The sequence below is a fragment of the Oncorhynchus mykiss genome, chromosome 20, assembly GCF_057628025.1.
Source record: "Oncorhynchus mykiss isolate SJ-2025 chromosome 20, ASM5762802v1, whole genome shotgun sequence".
Taxonomy (NCBI): domain Eukaryota; kingdom Metazoa; phylum Chordata; class Actinopteri; order Salmoniformes; family Salmonidae; genus Oncorhynchus; species Oncorhynchus mykiss.
Window position 1 is genome coordinate 27,815,732 of NC_143041.1, and position 18,112 is coordinate 27,833,843.

The 18,112-nt window shown below is 41.5% G+C and overlaps 1 protein-coding gene and 1 long non-coding RNA gene across 2 annotated transcripts; one reads left to right on the forward strand and one right to left on the reverse strand.

Moving 5' to 3' along the window:
- Positions 1–650: 650 nt before the first annotated feature.
- Positions 651–1,917, reverse strand: LOC149974536 (uncharacterized). Its single transcript, XR_016489454.1, has 2 exons — positions 1,658–1,917; positions 651–1,490 (listed from the first exon to the last, which is right to left on the reverse strand). It is a non-coding gene; the product is annotated as an uncharacterized LOC149974536 (long non-coding RNA).
- Positions 1,908–11,037, forward strand: LOC149974537 (cytochrome b-c1 complex subunit 2, mitochondrial-like). The gene is made up of 14 exons (XM_090212805.1): positions 1,908–2,210; positions 3,879–3,959; positions 6,547–6,696; positions 6,830–6,894; positions 8,037–8,093; positions 8,199–8,323; positions 8,479–8,576; positions 8,736–8,793; positions 8,930–9,025; positions 9,363–9,562; positions 9,766–9,846; positions 10,106–10,179; positions 10,289–10,442; positions 10,666–11,037. Exons 1-14 carry the CDS (start codon positions 2,178–2,180, stop codon positions 10,747–10,749), a joined length of 1,356 nt encoding a protein of 451 aa, XP_090068931.1. The 5' UTR covers positions 1,908–2,177; the 3' UTR covers positions 10,750–11,037.
- Positions 11,038–18,112: the final 7,075 nt, after the last annotated feature.

Consider the following 18,112-nt stretch of genomic DNA (forward strand, 5'->3'; position numbering starts at 1 on the left):
TATGAGCGCATGGATGTTCTTCTCAGCAACAGTTACATCTATCAACAGAAGCGCCAAGAGGCGGGGACCCGCCTGAGCGCCTGCAATAGGCTGAGCAAGTTTAAACCACGCCCAGTCTCTGTGATAGGCCAACAGACGGGTTAGAACTGTCTATCACAGTATACAGAATATTGTTTACATACATCTTGTCAGTTCTCTGTTTTGCCCTGCGAGGTGGGACAGAGAGCCCGTATATCCGAAAATTGCATTTACCACTTATTGCTTAGCTAATAAAAAATACATAGTATATAATCGGTGACTCATTGTCATATGTATCCTGATACCAGATTCGAATTGACGCAACTCTAACAGTTCGAGGGACCCTTCATATTTTTTATTACCCTTGCTGTTCCGCAACAGACATGTGGTAATTACTCATCATCCAACACAATACTGTATGCAAGATAAATTGGTTGAGAACTCGAGGGATGAACCAACTAGAAAAATAAGTTTATCAATGATAAGATCCTGTTCATAACGAACTAATAATTTTCTAGTTGGTTCATCCCTCCATCAAAAGTACTCAACTAATTTCTCTTGTATAAAGTATTATTTTATACTGTAATAGTCTTATGGCACTTACAAAATTGAACACATTTACATATCACACATTGGTAAAAAGAAATGTTTTATTATCACAAAACAAGAGTAAATTACATAACATAGTATGTCCCTGACAAAATACAATGTATCTTCCAAAGACAATTCAATTCAACTATCCAAGAGAACACACAATTAAATTGCCTGACATAGTCCTTTAGACTATCCAATACTATAGAGAGCAGAGCAGCAACCAGATCAGACCAGCAGTCTCTCAATGGCCATCTGGGTAGACTGGATCTGGGGCTTCAGCTGAGATCCCTCCTTGATGGTGATTGAGGTGGCGATGACGGGGCGGGAGACCCCACAGGCACGCCCCAGGGCCTGCTTAGAGCGCACAAACACGTAGGGGACGTTCTTGTCCTCGCAAAGCAGCGGCAGGTGGAGGATGATCTCCAGTGGCTCAGCATCAGCAGCCATCACAATGAACTCAGAGATACCACGGTTCAATGTCTTGGTGGCTGGAAGAGGGAAGACAAGAGTTAAGGGTTAGTGATATATGTCTTTGATAGATTAGAACTCCATAGATAAGTGTTTGAAGTGGTAATCTGAGCAGGATTTGAACCAGCTAATCTGTGGTCAGATATCAAGCACACTCAACCTCATGTACTGTGCAATTGGGCCAGATGTCTTAGAAGCTGGTATAATGATGGTTGCAGTAAGGAGTATATTTCCAGTACATTACTTATATATTATCAAGTGGGTATTCATCAATGTCTGATTCTCTCACCCTCATTGGCACCTTTCCTCAACTGTTTGTAGTTGGAGGCTTGCTGCACAAGGTCCAGGATGGTTTTGGAAAGTGTGGCGTCGGCCAGGGGGTAGGCCTTGGGATTCACTTCGGCTTCAGTCTGAGAACAAACAAAAACTGTTAGAAGATGTAGAGACTAGATGAGAACGAAATAACGCTATCCTTATCAATTAGGTAACGTTAACTAGTTACGTTATTACCGGTATTCAGGTAGTTAGCTAACGGTAGCTAGAAATGCTAACTGAAGCGGTCCATTAAAATACTCACCATGCTTGCTTCCGTTTATTTCTGATATTTCTCCTCTCGGCGAATGCTTCACGGAGGACTATACGTCTACGATTGAGGTTTTGGGAAATTCAAAAATAAATCGTTATGTAGCTAAAACAGCTTGTTTCGATTCTCAAAAGCTAGAGGAACTTCAACACGCAGCTACTCTAACAACACGTGTTTAGGACTGAGCGTGGAACGAATGGGGGCTTTGGTTGCTAAACTGGGCAGGAAGTGAATTGTTTGACCCGCCCATGTTCTTCTTTTTGCTTCGTTTTGTTACCAGTTATTTCCCATTGATGCATGTTGTGCATTTTCACAAAATGTGGACAATATTTGTAGAATCCTACTGGGTAGATAAAAAGTTGTTTAGCACATTTAAAAACAGTGGTGGTAAATACACTTGTTAGTGCACGTTTTTAAACCCCAGAAGAAGAAGTTGGTGCGCTAGGAATTCTGGGTACGACATTCCCGTGTCAGCCATATTGTTTCATCGTTCTGGTGTAAGGTTAAAGGGGAGATGAAGGGGATTCGCGGAATAAGTCAGTTATCGGTAAGAACTCCTTTGCCATTTTCATAAATTGAATAGTTGATTATTCAGGAGACGTTTTTGATACCCATTTATAGATTGTGGGGCTTGGTTGGCGAGGATCGCAATCGGGCCAGTATCTGAAAGGTTGCTGGAACAAATCCCCGAGGTGACTGTAAAAATCTGTCCTTCTGCCCCTGAGCAAGGCAGTTAACCCACTGTTCCCGGGGCGCCGAAGACGTGGATGTCGATTATTGCAGCCGCCCGCTCTTTTCTGCCTCAGAGGGGTTGGGTTAAATGCGGAAGGCACATTTCAGTTGAATGCATTCATTTGTACAACTGACTGGGTATCCCCTTTCACCACAAATTGTGATGACACTAGGGTAGCTAACGTAAACATACTAGCGAGGAAGCGAACGTTAACACAATGATGATAAACCCAGCCTAAACGTTTGATAGTGGGTCGAAAATGTGGTTATTAAGCTAACGTTACAATTTGTGGAATATTTGATCTACTCTTTACCCGCGTCAATGCGTTGTCAAATTTGTCCCTCGCGGTCTGTCCAATCAGAAGATCGGATCATGCAGAGGCTAATCGTTCCGTAGTTTATCAGTCTCACCGGGGTCGCTATAGGGTTTAGCAGCTGTTGGTTTGACAGCTAGCCTTCGGTGTGATTCTCCCTTGAAAGTCAAATGTAGTTCATAGCAGGTGGTCATGTGTCCTGGACTGTGCACTATGATGCAAATAGCTGGCACACTGTCGTGTCATTCAATGAATCAGGACATAACGTTATTCAGTTGGCTACAACTTGATGTTTTAAAAGTTCCAATATCAATGAATACCGTAACATTCGCACAAGTTTGCTTTCCTATCTAGCTAATGCATAAGTAAACTTTGCTGTCATGCTCTCACATACATTCACTGGGTTACATAATACCCCCTTTTACAAGTAGGAATTGACTGGGTGACTTTTACTTAAGTCAGTTTCTATTAAGGTACTTTTTCCACCAATGGTTAACATTAGTTAATCCAGAGATTCTTACCTTTGCCTCGATTCAGTAGCCTCGTCCAGATCATCATTCGATTTGTAGTTCTTTATGATAGCCACATTTGCAGCTAATTATCATTACATTTTTGGGGGGCAAATACAGGTGAATATATTGATAAGTCACCTTTCTCTGTAATTTAACATTTTGTTTTATGAAAAGGATTTCTCTTAACAAAATTCCCCCGGCCAGAAGATACTATCGTCAATAGGCGCTAAAGGTAGTTAGCGTCTATGAATGAGTTGAACTGGAGACAGAATTTCTAGGTAGCTAATTTCCCCCTTACAGCCAAGTTTATCCCGGCTCAAGCTTCATCATGGTCCAGCATGGTCTATTCTTTGATTTTGCACGTTCCATGATCCTCCTCCACAGTCCTCCAAAACCAAAACAAACAAGTGACCGAGCTGCACTGTTGAATGGGAACAGAAAATACGGAATGTGCCTTTTTTATTAAACATGAAACATTTGAATATTATTATACCACTGTGCCACCATAAGGTCCATCCACATCTGTCCAGTCTGCATTCAACCATCATTCTGTTTCTGATTCTCAATCATCTAATTGTCTCTCTCTATCCAGAGTCCAGACCCACCATAAAACCCTAGTAGGATATTAAGTCACCTTGTATCTTTTCTCTATTACAGACAAGGCTTTACTCAGCCCAAGCTGCCCGTAAGTTGGATGTCGCTGCAGAGCATGTCAAGTTTCAGCCTCAGGATGTGCAGGTCAGTGGGTGTTGACATGTTTCTCTCTCCTCACAAAGACGTTTCTTTGTAGCCACCCGGACAGACCAAGGCCCAGTTTCCCAAAAGTATCTTAAGGCTCAGTTCATCGTTAGAACCATTGAAGGAGTATCATGAAATCTCCGAGCTGTTTCCCAAAACCATCGTTATTAACGTTGCACTTGAAAATGCTTGTAATCTAACGCCTGCCTCAGACCACAGCTACGTGCCTAATTAGATGCTTTTTTGCCCTCCCGTGTCACTTTATGCACAGAAGAAACAGAAGATCTCAGCTAAACATAGAATCACATGGTTTATCAGAGTCTCTCTGACCGCTAATAACTTCAGAACAAAGTTCACTACAAATACAAAGTTGCCAATGTTGTTTTTTTTAAATTTTTAATTTTTTTTTGGACATTTTACCTTTATTTAACTAAGCAAGTCAGTTAAGAACAAATTCTTATTTTCAATGACGGCCTAGGAACAGTGGGTTAACTGCCTTGTTCAGGGGCAGAATGACAGATTTATACCTTGTCAGCTCGGAGATTCGATCTTGCAACCTTTCGGTTACTAGTCCGACGTCCAATGTCTTTCTAATTGATACAAACAAGCAACGTATAAACAGATGCTTCAAATTAAAACTGAGATGATTGCATTAAATCATTTTGAAACAGGCTACATTTCATTTTCAATCAATTTGGTTATGTTTTGGTACTTGTGCTCTACTGTCTGTAATTTGTCTCAATATATTACATGATATGTCGCCTAACGTGCACAATGATAGCATTTTTATTGGTCAAGCCGTAGAATAAGCCGCCTCAATATATGCAGCCGTAGGTGGTAGGACTAATATAGGAGCTGCTTCGTCGTCAGTATTGTGGAATAATTATAATGTTAAAGGTAAGATTTGAATGGAGAATGCTGATCCGAGAGCAGCGCTCCCTTTCTTTTCGATCCTATCAGTATCGGAAACACGTACCAATGGTGCACTTAGCAACTGTTCTCTTGGCGTAGTGTTTTGGGAAACGCAAGTTTTATCTCCGGACGTTGTAGAAAAGATGCATTGTTTAAACACTCAGAAGCCTAAATTCCATCACTATCGGGAAACCGGGCCCAGCCTCTGCCAGGCCTCAAATTCTCCACAGGGGCTGCCCTCATGCCAAGATGTTCATGTATGTGGTGGTCTGAGGGAGCTACTTAGGAGGTGGAGATTGTCATCTGTCTTACTCTTAACTCCAGTGTATTTACACAGGCCTTTTTTCCTTTGAGATATTGGTCTGCTTTTATTATACCACATAGAATCTCTATGTACTGCTACAAACTGCCAGTGAAATGTTGTGCTGATTATATTTGTAATAGTTGAAGTAAAACTAGCAAAGGCATTTCAGATTTGTAATGCGATGCTTTCCACCCATTTGTTGCCTTTTATGTGAACATGCTATAACAGAACCTAGAGCTAAGACGTGTTGCACTGCTCTGTTGACATTTTGTGACGTCGTAACTGCATAAAACACATGTTCAGGGCCATCAGGAAGTATCCATTCCCCTGGACTTTTTCCACATTTTGTTTTGTTACAGCCTGAATTAAAAATTGATTCAATTGAGATGTCACTGGGCTGCATATAACACTCCACAATGTCAAAGTGGAATTATGTCACGACATTTTTACTAATTAATAAAAAATGAAAAGTTGAAATGTCTTGAGTCTAAGTATTCAACCCCTTTGTTATGGCAAACCTAAACCAGTTCACCTAAATCAGTTCAGGAGAAAACATTTGCTTAAGAAGCCACTTCATTTGCAAGGACTCACTCTGTGTGCAATAATAGGCAGGATAGAGAGCGTACTGCTACCAGACACACATCAGCAGAAGAGGCTGCCTAGAGTGTAGCCTGTTTTCCAGATGATCAGTGGAGAGAGATGACAAGACACACCATATGACCACAAGTCACAGCACAGGGGTAACCCCACCAATAATACCTCATACATTAATAATTCATAGAACAACTCAGAGGCAGTTTCATAGAGGCACCAGAAAATAACAAGCCTAGTTAATTAGATTATTTGTGAATATCAATATTCCTTATAGAGTGAAAAGGGAGTTGGGTACATTAATGGGAGAGTGTGTAGTTCAAAACAGTTGCTTACCGAGATGACATTGAATGTTCTTGAGAGGCCTAGTTACAGTTTTGACATAAATCGGCTTGAAAAGCTATGGCAAGACTTGAATGGCTGTCTAACAATGATCAATAACCAACATGACAGAGCTTGAAGAAATATAAATATAAAAAATTATAATGTGCAATCCAGGTTTGCAAAGCTCTTAGAGACTTACCCAGAAATACTCACAGCTATAATCACTGCCAAAGGTAATTCTAACACTCAGGGGTGTGAATACTTATTTAAATGAGATATTTCTGTATTTCCTTTTCACAAAAAAAAAGGTTTTCACTTTGTCCTTATGTGTAGATGGGGGAGATTTTTGTATTTATTATTCAGGCTGTAACACAGCTAAATGTGGAATAAGTCAAGGGGTATGAATACTTCCTGAAGGCACTGTAGGTGTGATGCTAACTGATATTTCTCCTCCAGGTGACTAAACTGCCCAGCGGTCTGGTGATAGCCTCGTTGGACAACTACTCCCCGGCTTCCAGGATCGGTGTGTTTGTGAAAGCTGGCTGTCGATATGAGTCCCCGGACAACCAGGGGGTCACCCACCTGCTCCGTCTGGCTGCCAACCTGGTAAGCCTGGTTCTGGTTCATTAACCCTCCATGAACATGATGTATCCAGGAGCTCGAGTGATTGTTCAATGTACTCAATACTGCTTAGGAACTAGTGATGTGGTTCATCCCAATCTCTGCTGCTCTTTTCCAGACTACCAAAGGTGCTTCAGCCTTCAGGATCTGTCGTGGTGTGGAAGCTGTTGGAGGAAGTCTAGGGTCAGTGTCTGTGATTTAGTGTACATCCTCATACAAACATAAAGAGAACTAAACATACCTTTGATTTAGATTGTTTGGGATACTTAATACTTAATTAAAGACCGTTACTTTGATGACTAACAACGTATTTTTTTAAACCTCCAGCTTTGGGCTGGATGTGTCAATGTGTAGTTCATGCATCATCATCTGAGAATAATTACTGTTTTACCTCAATTTGCCACGAAATCCCTAGTTTGAAAGTGACTGTTTTCTTGAAGCTGTGCCGTGCCATTTTCCTCCAAGTGGGCCAGCTCCCTAGCAGTTTGAGTTCTAGCCAATGATCTTCAGCCCCTCGCATTTGAGTGGCAGCTAGCAAGGGGCCTGCCCAGCATTATCCAATGAGGTTGCAGGATGGGCCTGATTGTTCTATGGACACAGCAGAGAGAGAGAACAATGCCGCGGTGCACATACGTATGTGACTTTTGGTTCATGAGTACTACTTTCACAACTACTGGCTAAAAAGTATACAAAAGTACCAGAGAATCTCTTTAGCATATTTTCTGACTAGCTGTACCACTGCCATGGATGTCATACTTACACGATATATACGAAAGTATGTGGACATCCCTTCAAATGAGTGGATTCGGATATTTCAGCCACACCTGTTGCTGACAGGTGTATAAAATCGAGCACACAGCCATGCGATCTCCATAGACAAACATTGGCAGTAGAATGGTCTTATTGAAGTGCACAGTGACTTTCAATGTGGCACTGTCATAGGATGCCACCTTTCCAACAAGTCAGTTCGTAAAATTTCTGCCCTGCTAGAGCTGCCCTGGTCAACTGTAAGTGCTGTTATTGTGAAGTGGAAATGTCTAAGAGCAACAACGGCTCAGTCGCAAAGTGGTAGGCCACACAAGCTCATCGCTCAACATCAGTACCTGACCTCACTAATGCTCTTGTGGCTGAATGGAAAGCAAGTCCCCGCAGCAATGTTCCAACATCTAGTAGAACACCTTCCCAGAAGAGAGGAGGCTGTTAAAGCAGCAATGGGGGGACCAACTCCATATTAATGCCCATGATTTTAGAAAGAGATGTTCGACGAGCAGGTGTCCATATACTTTTGGTCATGTAGTGTATCTGTGTGTGTATTTTCTATGCAGCGTGACGTCATCCAGAGAGAACATGATCTACTCTGTTGACTGTCTCAGAGACCACATGTAAGTGTTGCTTGCCTCACCTATACATATGTGTACACAAACATAGATCTAATATATGGTGAATAAATAATTGTTATTCTCATTTCTGTGTGTTGTCTAATGCAGTGACACAGTGATGGAGTACCTGATCAATGTGACCACAGCACCAGAGTTCAGGCCGTGGGAGGTGTCTGACCTCACCTCCAGGGTCAAGATGGACAGGGCCCTGGCCGCACAGTCCCCCCAGATGGGTTAGCACACACATACACACTCAGTCATGTGGTTGTTTGTTTCTTTATTTGAATGTACTTTCTGTTAACGGCTCTAGATTACATTATGCTGAATGTCAAAAGATTGCAAATTGTCATCACACTGCGTCTAAGGGCCTTGCGGTTATTTTCCTCAGGTGTGATTGAGGGTCTACATGGAGCTGCTTACAAGAACACGCTGTCCAACTCCCTCTACTGCCCAGACTACATGGTTGGCCACGTCGACGCTGACCATGTAAGACACTCAACATCCTGGTCCCTGCATTATCGAGTTGGGACTAATGCTATGGACGTTCATCTTCCTCTCCTGATGCACAACCCAGCATGCTCTACTTCACGAAGTACAGCATTACGTTTATGTTTTTGATTAACCCTCTGATGTTTGCCTCTCCAGATGCACAATTTTATCCAGAACAATTTCACAAGTGCAAGAATGGCTCTGGTTGGGCTTGGTAAGTGTTAAACATGTATATTTAATAAAACATATTTTTTTTTCAAATTATTTTTCTCCAGGTAGCTGTGCGTTAAGGTAATATTAAAAATATATATATATATTATTGTATTCTAACATGCATTCTATGTGTTCAGGTGTGGACCATGATGTTCTGAAGCAGGTAGGAGAACAGTTCCTCAACATCCGCAGTGGGATGGGCACCGCTGGGACAAAGGCGCAGTACCGAGGCGGTAAGACTGTTATTCCACTATCTGCTAAAAGCATGAAACCTCATTATCCTCTGGCACGGAAAATTCCCTGAATTCTACGTTTCTTGCTGCCTTTCTCTCTCCTCTCTCTCTGCGTCTCCCTCTCCTCTCTCTCTGCGTCTCCCTCTCTCCTCTCTCTCTGCGTCTCCCTCTCTCCTCTCTCTCTGCGTCTCCCTCTCTCCTCTCTCTCTGCGTCTCCCTCTCTCCTCTCTCTCTGCGTCTCCCTCTCTCCTCTCTCTCTGCGTCTCCCTCTCTCCTCTCTCTCTGCGTCTCCCTCTCTCCTCTCTCTCTGCGTCTCCCTCTCTCCCTTCCTCTCTAGGTGAGGTGAGGGTGCAGAATGGGTCCAGCCTGGTGCACTCTGCAGTGGTGTCTGAGGGGGCGGCGGTGGGCACAGATGAGGTCATGGCCTTCTCTGTACTTCAGCACGTCCTGGGGGCGGGGCCACACATCAAGAGAGGCTCCAATTCCACCTCCAAACTCATCCAGGGCGTTGCTAAGGCTACTGCAGACCCCTTCGATGTGAGTGGCATAATCACCAGATGGGATTGTGTTTGTTTTCATAGCTGGGCTATATACAAGAGGAGAATGCAATATGTGGAGGAATATTTTGATAGAAGTGTTTTGTGCAGAATAGATATTGTATTCTATCATGCAGAATTTCATATTGTTGTATTAGAGTGGCAAAACAAATGTCATTCTCCTTTGGTGTCCCCTCCTTTTAGGCCTCTGCTTTCAATGTCAACTACTCTGACTCTGGCCTGTTTGGAGTCTACACCATCTCCCAGTCTGCAGCAGCTGGTGATGTGAGTATTATGTCTCTTAAATTTCCACTGCATTCTAGTAAGGTCATTTTTATGAGAATTCATAAAGCTTAATTCAAACTCTTCACAACAGCTTTCTGAATCAGTTGCTAAGTAGTCCTATGAACCCTGTGGGTGATAGTTTTTTACATAGAATGTAATGTAAGATCATTCATTTAGGATGAGGAAAGAGCATAATGAAGATTAACTTTGACCTCCCATTGATTAATTTACTGACCTATCCCTGTCCTCCTCTCTACAGGTGATCAAGGCAGCTATTGGCCAGGTGAAGGCTGTTGCAAGTGGGGTCTCAGAAGCTGACCTGACCCGCGCCAAGTAAGCTAACATGCACACAGACTTCAGTATAGAATTTGAGTACATATAATCGAGAAAAGTATTGCAAATAGAAGGGAATTAAGTTGTGCCTGTTTCTTTACCTCTTTAGGACCCAGCTAAAGGCTGAGTACCTGATGTCGTTAGAGAGCTCAGAGGGTTTGTTAGATGCCATGGGTTCACAGGCTCTGGCCAGAGGGGCCTACCACTCCCCCGAGGCCATCGCACAGAAGATCGACTCGGTCTCAGCAACTGATGTTGCCAATGTACGTTATTCAGTTTTAGGCGAATATTAACTTCCACTTAAGTTGAATTTTGATTTAGTCATGCATTGATGTGAATTGGACAGGAAGTGAACATTTGAGTGGAAGTGAATATATTACCGTCTTTGCTGCAGCTCACTCTCGACGTGCACAGTATATTCTGAGTGTTTCCTAGTTTGTTTGTTTGTTTATTTTGTGCTTAGATGTGTTTTCTTTCTTCTCTCAGGCTGCAAATAAGTTTGTGTCGGGCAAGAAGTCCATGGCTTCAAGTGGAAACCTCGTCAAGACGCCCTTCGTAGACGAGATCTAAACCCTTCCAACTTTTTTTCACCTGTGATTTTAAAATGCACAACAAAAGCCCATCTGTCCATTCAAAACAAACCGACTGAAACAGTCATTATCCCCATTTCATCATTGTTCTTCTGAGGAATAATAATGTTGTCCCACCAACCCTCAATATTTATAGTTGTTGCTGTTTTTAAGTTGATCTTGATTGTTTGTGCATGAGGAAATAAGATCCACATTTGTTCACTTCTTGAACTGTATAGATATATATAAATTAATTAATAAAGTATATCTACCTTCATGTAAAGATTCACCCATTTTGGATGTTATATTGTTTTTGTACATCTGAGTGCTGTTCTATCGATTCCCTGGGTCATTTCATGTTTTCATGTGTAGCTGCGCTATTGCCATTATACTGCAATTCGGCCGGGATAACGTAGCATTGCGATAAAGCCTGTCACTAGACTGGATACCTTACGGAAAAATCAGCGTGACCGACGTTTCGTGTCTGTTTAGACTTTTTTAAAATGCGTTGTGTCCGCCTACGTCCTGGCGGTAACACCAGCCCTTCCTCCAAGGACATCAATACAATTTTGGGGAGTGTAAAAAGAATCGAGGCCGAAGAGGCAATGTTGGCAATTAATTGAATGGAAAAGACTTCAATGAAGTCCTGAACTCTGGTCTCTCTAAATTGGCCTCCGTGCCAGTAGGTGGTGCTGTGGTGGATCCTTTTGCAGCTGGCTCTGGTCCTGCTGCGGAAGAGAAAAAGGAGGAGGAAGAGGGATCTGATAATGACATGGGATTCGGACCCGTTGATTAATCTTCCTTCTGTTAGAGGTTGAAAAAACAGTTATACATCGAAATCGTTACAAGAAAAAAATTGAGGTTAACGACTTTTAGATCGCGAAAACGTCTATCATATAGTACATGTCAAATGTCATGACGCGGGAGGTTGTCTTCTCGAATGAGCCATTTTATCATACAGTGCCTTGCGAAAGTATTCGGCCCCCTTGAACTTTGCGACCTTTTGCCACATTTCAGGCTTCAAACATAAAGATATAAAACTGTATTTTTTTGTGAAGAATCAACAACAAGTGGGACACAATCATGAAGTGGAACGACATTTATTGGATATTTCAAACTTTTTTAACAAATCAAAAACTGAAAAATTGGGCGTGCAAAATTATTCAGCCCCCTTAAATTAATACTTTGTAGCGCCACCTTTTGCTGCGATTACAGCTGTAAGTCGCTTGGGGTATGTCTCTATCAGTTTTGCACATCGAGAGACTGACATTTTTTCTCATTCCTCCTTGCAAAACAGCTCGAGCTCAGTGAGGTTGGATGGAGAGCATTTGTGAACAGCAGTTTTCAGTTCTTTCCACAGATTCTCGATTGGATTCAGGTCTGGACTTTGACTTGGCCATTCTAACACCTGGATATGTTTATTTTTGAACCATTCCATTGTAGATTTTGCTTTATGTTTTGGATCATTGTCTTGTTGGAAGACAAATCTCCGTCCCAGTCTCAGGTCTTTTGCAGACTCCATCAGGTTTTCTTCCAGAATGGTCCTGTATTTGGGTCCATCCATCTTCCCATCAATTTTAACCATCTTCCCTGTCCCTGCTGAAGAAAAGCAGGCCCAAACCATGATGCTGCCACCACCATGTTTGACAGTGGGGATGGTGTGTTGCTTTTACTCCAAACATAACGTTTTGCATTGTTGCCAAAAAGTTCAATTTTGGTTTCATCTGACCAGAGCACCTTCTTCCACATGTTTGGGGTGTCTCCCAGGTGGCTTGTGGCAAACTTTAAGCAACACTTTTTATGGATATCTTTAAGAAATGGCTTTCTTCTTGCCACTCTTCCATAAAGGCCAGATTTGTGCAATATACGACTGATTGTTGTCCTATGGACAGAGTCTCCCACCTCAGCTGTAGATCTCTGCAGTTCATCCAGAGTGATCATGGGCCTCTTGGCTGCATCTCTGATCAGTCTTCTCCTTGTATGAGCTGAAAGTTTAGAGGGACGGCCAGGTCTTGGTAGATTTGCAGTGGTCTGATACTCCTTCCATTTCAATATTATCGCTTGCACATTGCTCCTTGGGATGTTTAAAGCTTGGGAAATATTTTTTGTATCCAAATCCGGCTTTAAACTTCTTCACAACAGTATCTCGGACCTGCCTGGTGTGTTCCTTGTTCTTCATGATGCTCTCTGCGCTTTTAACGGACCTCTGAGACTATCACAGTGCAGGTGCATTTATACGGAGACTTGATTACACACAGGTGGATTGTATTTATCATCATTAGTCATTTAGGTCAACATTGGATCATTCAGAGATCCTCACTGAACTTCTGGAGAGAGTTTGCTGCACTGAAAGTAAAGGGGCTGAATAATTTTGCACGCCCAATTTTTCAGTTTTTGATTTGTTAAAAAAGTTTGAAATATCCAATAAATGTCGTTCCACTTCATGATTGTGTCCCACTTGTTGTTGATTCTTCACAAAAAAATACAGTTTTATATCTTTATGTTTGAAGCCTGAAATGTGGCAAAAGGTCGCAAAGTTCAAGGGGGCCGAATACCTTCGCAAGGCACTGTATTTTTGCAATATTCTTGGAGGGTCTCTAACACATTTCTCCTATTTGTTTGCCTCTTCAGTTCATGTTACATGCATGGTGCTGTTGTGAATGTCAGACGGCATGTTGAACATTGTGACTAAATTGATAGGGCAGTTTGTTTAGGAGATTTTACAGCTAACTACAGCTACATCAGATGCTGATATTGATTTAGGATTATTGTGGGTAGCTACTTAGCTAGCCAGCCAGCCCATAGAGAGCACTGCATTGTCGGTTTTGTAGTCGATTTGAGCTGCAACAGATTTCCACTACGATTTTCTTATGTTACCAACATTATGACGACAAAATAAAACACGTGTAAACAAAAACATGTTGTTCTCACATATTAGTGCAATGTAACACTGAAAATTATAGGAATGGGTGGTTTTGGTTGGGTTTTTCCTTTTAAGGCGGAATAAGACAATAATTCCCTCTAAATAGACCAGGTGATAATAAAGTAAAAGTTTTAATACATTGCCCATAGTGTGAAATTATTGCTTTCATGAAAAAGTGTTCGATTCCATCCTATCATGTTGAACAACTACGTCTACATCGTTCATCGGTTGATTCGTTAATTGTTCCCAGAAATTAGTGACTCGTAGCCCGGTGGGTTTATTGTGACGTTTTCTAATGAGAAAAACACCTAGCATTTTTGTTCCAAAAGGTTTACACTTGAGGTTTAAGCAAGAGTTCGTACGTATGGTCCCCACATGTCCGACCTTAATGAAGTACTTATAAAACATTTTCGTTAATGAAATAACATGCTAATTTCCTGCCAGTGCCAGCCCTTTGCATATCTGTGCACTTTACCTCCATTTTTGTTGTCATTAACCCATTTAATCCCATTGGCCACAGCACAAAACGTATGTACTGTATGCATTATCAACGTGTCATTTAGAGAAGATTCATATGCTTTCTTCAAAATGGTCTTTTACAGACAGATTTGGCACCAGAAGTCTCCATTCAACAGCTTTAAAATCAATACATTGTTGACGTTTAACAATATTTTCCTTGTTAACATAATGTTTAAAGGCTCTAGTTTACATATGTGCTTTCATATTCAATACATTGAATTCATGATGCTTGTGGTATATGAACATATATTTCTGGTCCCAATTGTGACCAATGGGACAATAGTGACTCTAATCTATTATATCAATTTAATCATAGTAGATCATTTTTTTCAGTAGATTAAGATTGTTCGGTTATGGATACTTGATACATTAGCCTTAACCTATGCTTAAATCAGAGATTAATTTGTAAAATATATATATTACATTTTTGACTGTAAAACGTTTAATTTAGTTATTTCAAGGGGAATTGGTGATGTATAGACCCCTAAACGCAATAACCTGTAATATAATAACATATATAGTTGATGTCAATAGCTTTGTTCAGTGTCTCTTGAACAAGGGTAAACTTGGTTTATGTGAGTTTTGCTAAATAGTTACAAGCGCAGATGTGTTTTTATCAGAATATTGGACATGGCCACTGTACAAAAGGCTGTGAAGTATTTGTAGTTAATCTTATCAGTAATGTTAGTTCATCATATCAGAGCTGTAGTTCCGCCCACCAGTGAAGTGGAGCAGAGCATGCTGGGCAATCTCCAGCTCAGAAAATATCAGCTTGAGAGATGTTAAGTGAGAGAAAGTTCTGGCCATCCTTGTGTTTTCTCACCAGTTAACTTTCATTGTGTTAGCCAAGGCCAGTGTGCATCCTTGTTGATATACCACACACACACTTTGTTTGAAACAAGTTGCCAGGCCACTAATTGCCTTAGCCCATCCATACTACATATACTGTGCAGTGCTGTTCCATGCTTATCCATCTTCAGCGTTATTAAACCACCTCAACTGGAATCCTACCTGTCTGTCATTTGTACCCTTACCAGCACACTGGAACAATCACATGAAGTAAAACCTAACCTAAAGAATATACAGTCCACCAAGTCCTCACTTACAGCCACAGCTCATAGGTGTTAACCTTGTTCGTATATTAGGGCTGAAGTGCAGGTGTAGACATGCATGGTTTGTATGAATGAGGAGGCTTGGACTCTGGGGTAGACTTGCTTTATATGAGTATCAAGCTTTATGCCCATGAATAAACCTGATTTATATGAGTTATGGTATGTAGAGATTTACCAGGCTCATTCAGGTAATGGGTCTAAATGGACGTCTATAGCCCCTTCAAATCCTTTCTGGCAGTGACATAGTCAAGTCACTAAACTTCAAGTTGAGTCCCGAGTGCCCAGCATTCAAGTCTAATTCTGAGTCCTCTATACTTGAGTCATGAGTCCCTTGGTAGTGCTTAAAACTATATTTTGTAAGGTAGAAAGCTATGTAATGCTGTTTATAGTAACTATGTGTGCAGGGGGATAGCTGGATATAGGTAAATGTTGGTGACTTGGGGGAATACCTTGACAAACTGGGTATCAGGGCTAAGATCAGCACGTAACAGGGCTGAGGTGTTTTGGCAAAGGAACTGGAGTCTATTGGTAACAAATGGGGCAAGGATATAGGTGTATTGGGACTTGATTGGATCAATATTGGGGTATTGGCATGTGGGTGTTGGATAGGGCATTGGGGTAACAGGGATGTGTGAGCCATTGGGCTGAGGTACAGTTGAAGTCGGAAGTTTACATACACTTAGGTTGGAGTCATTAAAACTCGTTTTTCAACCACAAATTTCTTGTTACAAACTATAGTGTTGTCAAGTCGGTTAAGACATCTGCTTTGTGCATGACACAAGTCATTTTTCCAACAATTGTTTACAGACAGATTATTTCACTTATAATTCACTGTATCACAATTCCAGTGGGTCACAAGTTTGCATACACTAAATTGACTGTCCCTTTAAACAGCTTGGAAAATTCCAGAAAATGATATCATTGCTTTCGAAGCTTCTGATAGGCTAATTGACATAATTTGAGTCAATTGGAGGTGTACCTGTGGATGTATTTCGAGGCCTACCTTCAAACTCAGTGCCTCTTTGCTTGACATTATGGGAGAATCAAAAGAAATCAGCCAAGACCTCAGAAAATAAATGGTAGACCTCCACAAGTCTGGTTCATCCTTGGGAGCAATTTCCAAACGCCTGAAGGTACCACGTTCATCTGTACAAACAATAGTACGCAAGTATAAACACCATGGGCCCACACAGCTGTCATACCCCTCAGGAAGGAGACGCGTTCTGTCTCCTAGAGATGAACATACCTTGGTGCAAAAAGTGCAAATCAATCCCAGAACAACAGCAAAGGACCTTGTAAATATGCTGGAGGAAACAGGTACAAAAGTATCTATATCCACAGTATAACGAGTCCTATATCGACATAACCTGAAAGGCCGCTCAGCAAGGAAGAAGCCACTGCTCCAAAACCGCCATAAAAAAGCCAGACTACGGTTTGCAACTGCACATGGGGACAAAGATCGTACTTTTTGGAGCAATGTCCTCTGGTCCGATGAAACAAAAATATAACTATTTGGCCATAACGACCATCATTATGTTTGGAGGAAAAAGGGGGAGGCTTGCAAGCCGAAGAACACCATCCCAACCGTGAAGCACGGGGGTGGCAGCATCATGTTTTGGGGGTGCTTTGCTGCAGGAGGGACTGGACAATGACTCCAAGCATACTTCCAAAGTTGTGGCAAAATGGCTTAAGGACAAGCAAGTCAAGGTATTGGAGTGGCCATCACAAACCCTGACCTCAATCCTATAGAAAATTTGTAGGCAGAACTGAAAAAGTGTGTGCGAGCAAGGAGGCATACAAACCTGACTCCGTTACACCAACTCTGTCAGGAGGAATGGGCCAAAATTCACCCAACTTATTCTGGGAAGCTTGTGGAAGGCTACCTGAAATGTTTGACCCAAGCTAAACAATTTAAAGGCAATGCTACCAAATACTAATTGAGTGTATGTAAACTTCTAACCCACTGGGAATGTGATGAAAGAAGTAAAAGCTGAAATAAATAATTCTCTTTACTATTATTCTGGCATTTCACATTCTTAAAAGAAAGTGGTGATCCTAACTGACCTAAGACAGTTTTTTACTAGGATTAAATGTCAGGAATTGTGAAAAACTGAGTTTAAATGTATTTGGCTAAGGTGTATGTAAACTTCTGACTTCAACTGTACATGTTGTGGCTGGGGAATAGGCATAAATTATTGGTAATTATAGGCAGAGCGCTTATTCTCATCGGTCACAATTGTGGCTGAAAATAAAACAGCCTACTTTTTCAAATTCTTTTCACTCAAATAATGAATAAAAATCAGCATGTATTGCATGTAAGGGTTTCTAATGGCATTAGATTTGCATAGTGGCATGTCTGGGAATTTTTTGGGAACAAATGGGTAGAAGGCCAAAATAATTGCATTTACTTGTTAGGCAACCAGCTGCAATTGGATTCTGGATTTGCTTAACATTCGGGCAGTGTATTGTAGTTACCACCCATTACTCTTATTTGTTAGCAACAGACACATGGTTGTTGTATTCAATGGCTTTCAGTCCTGCAGCTTTCACCAAGTGAGTATCTAAGTGGATATGTTATCTTTAAAATGAAACTCTTTATGACAAGGGTAAGTATAAGGAATTGGAGACTATGCTATAGGACTGCTTAGCTAGTGCTGAATGGACTTTGTTCCGGGACTCCACCGATAGCATCGATGAGCTAACCACCTCTGTCACTGGCTTTCGATAGGAAATGCATCGCTGACGTTGTCCCCACAGTGAAGGTTTGCTGCTTCCCCAATCAAAAGCCCTGGATTAACACTAAGGTTGGT

Excerpts from the sequence above, each read along its gene's own strand:
- LOC149974537 (XM_090212805.1), top strand. The coding sequence starts at position 2,178 with ATGAAGGGGATTCGCGGAATAAGTCAGTTATCG. Across the intron at positions 6,895-8,036 it reads GCTGTTGGAGGAAGTCTAGG|CGTGACGTCATCCAGAGAGA; the intron begins GTCAGTGTCTGT and ends TTTTCTATGCAG. Across the intron at positions 9,026-9,362 it reads AAAGGCGCAGTACCGAGGCG|GTGAGGTGAGGGTGCAGAAT; the intron begins GTAAGACTGTTA and ends CTTCCTCTCTAG.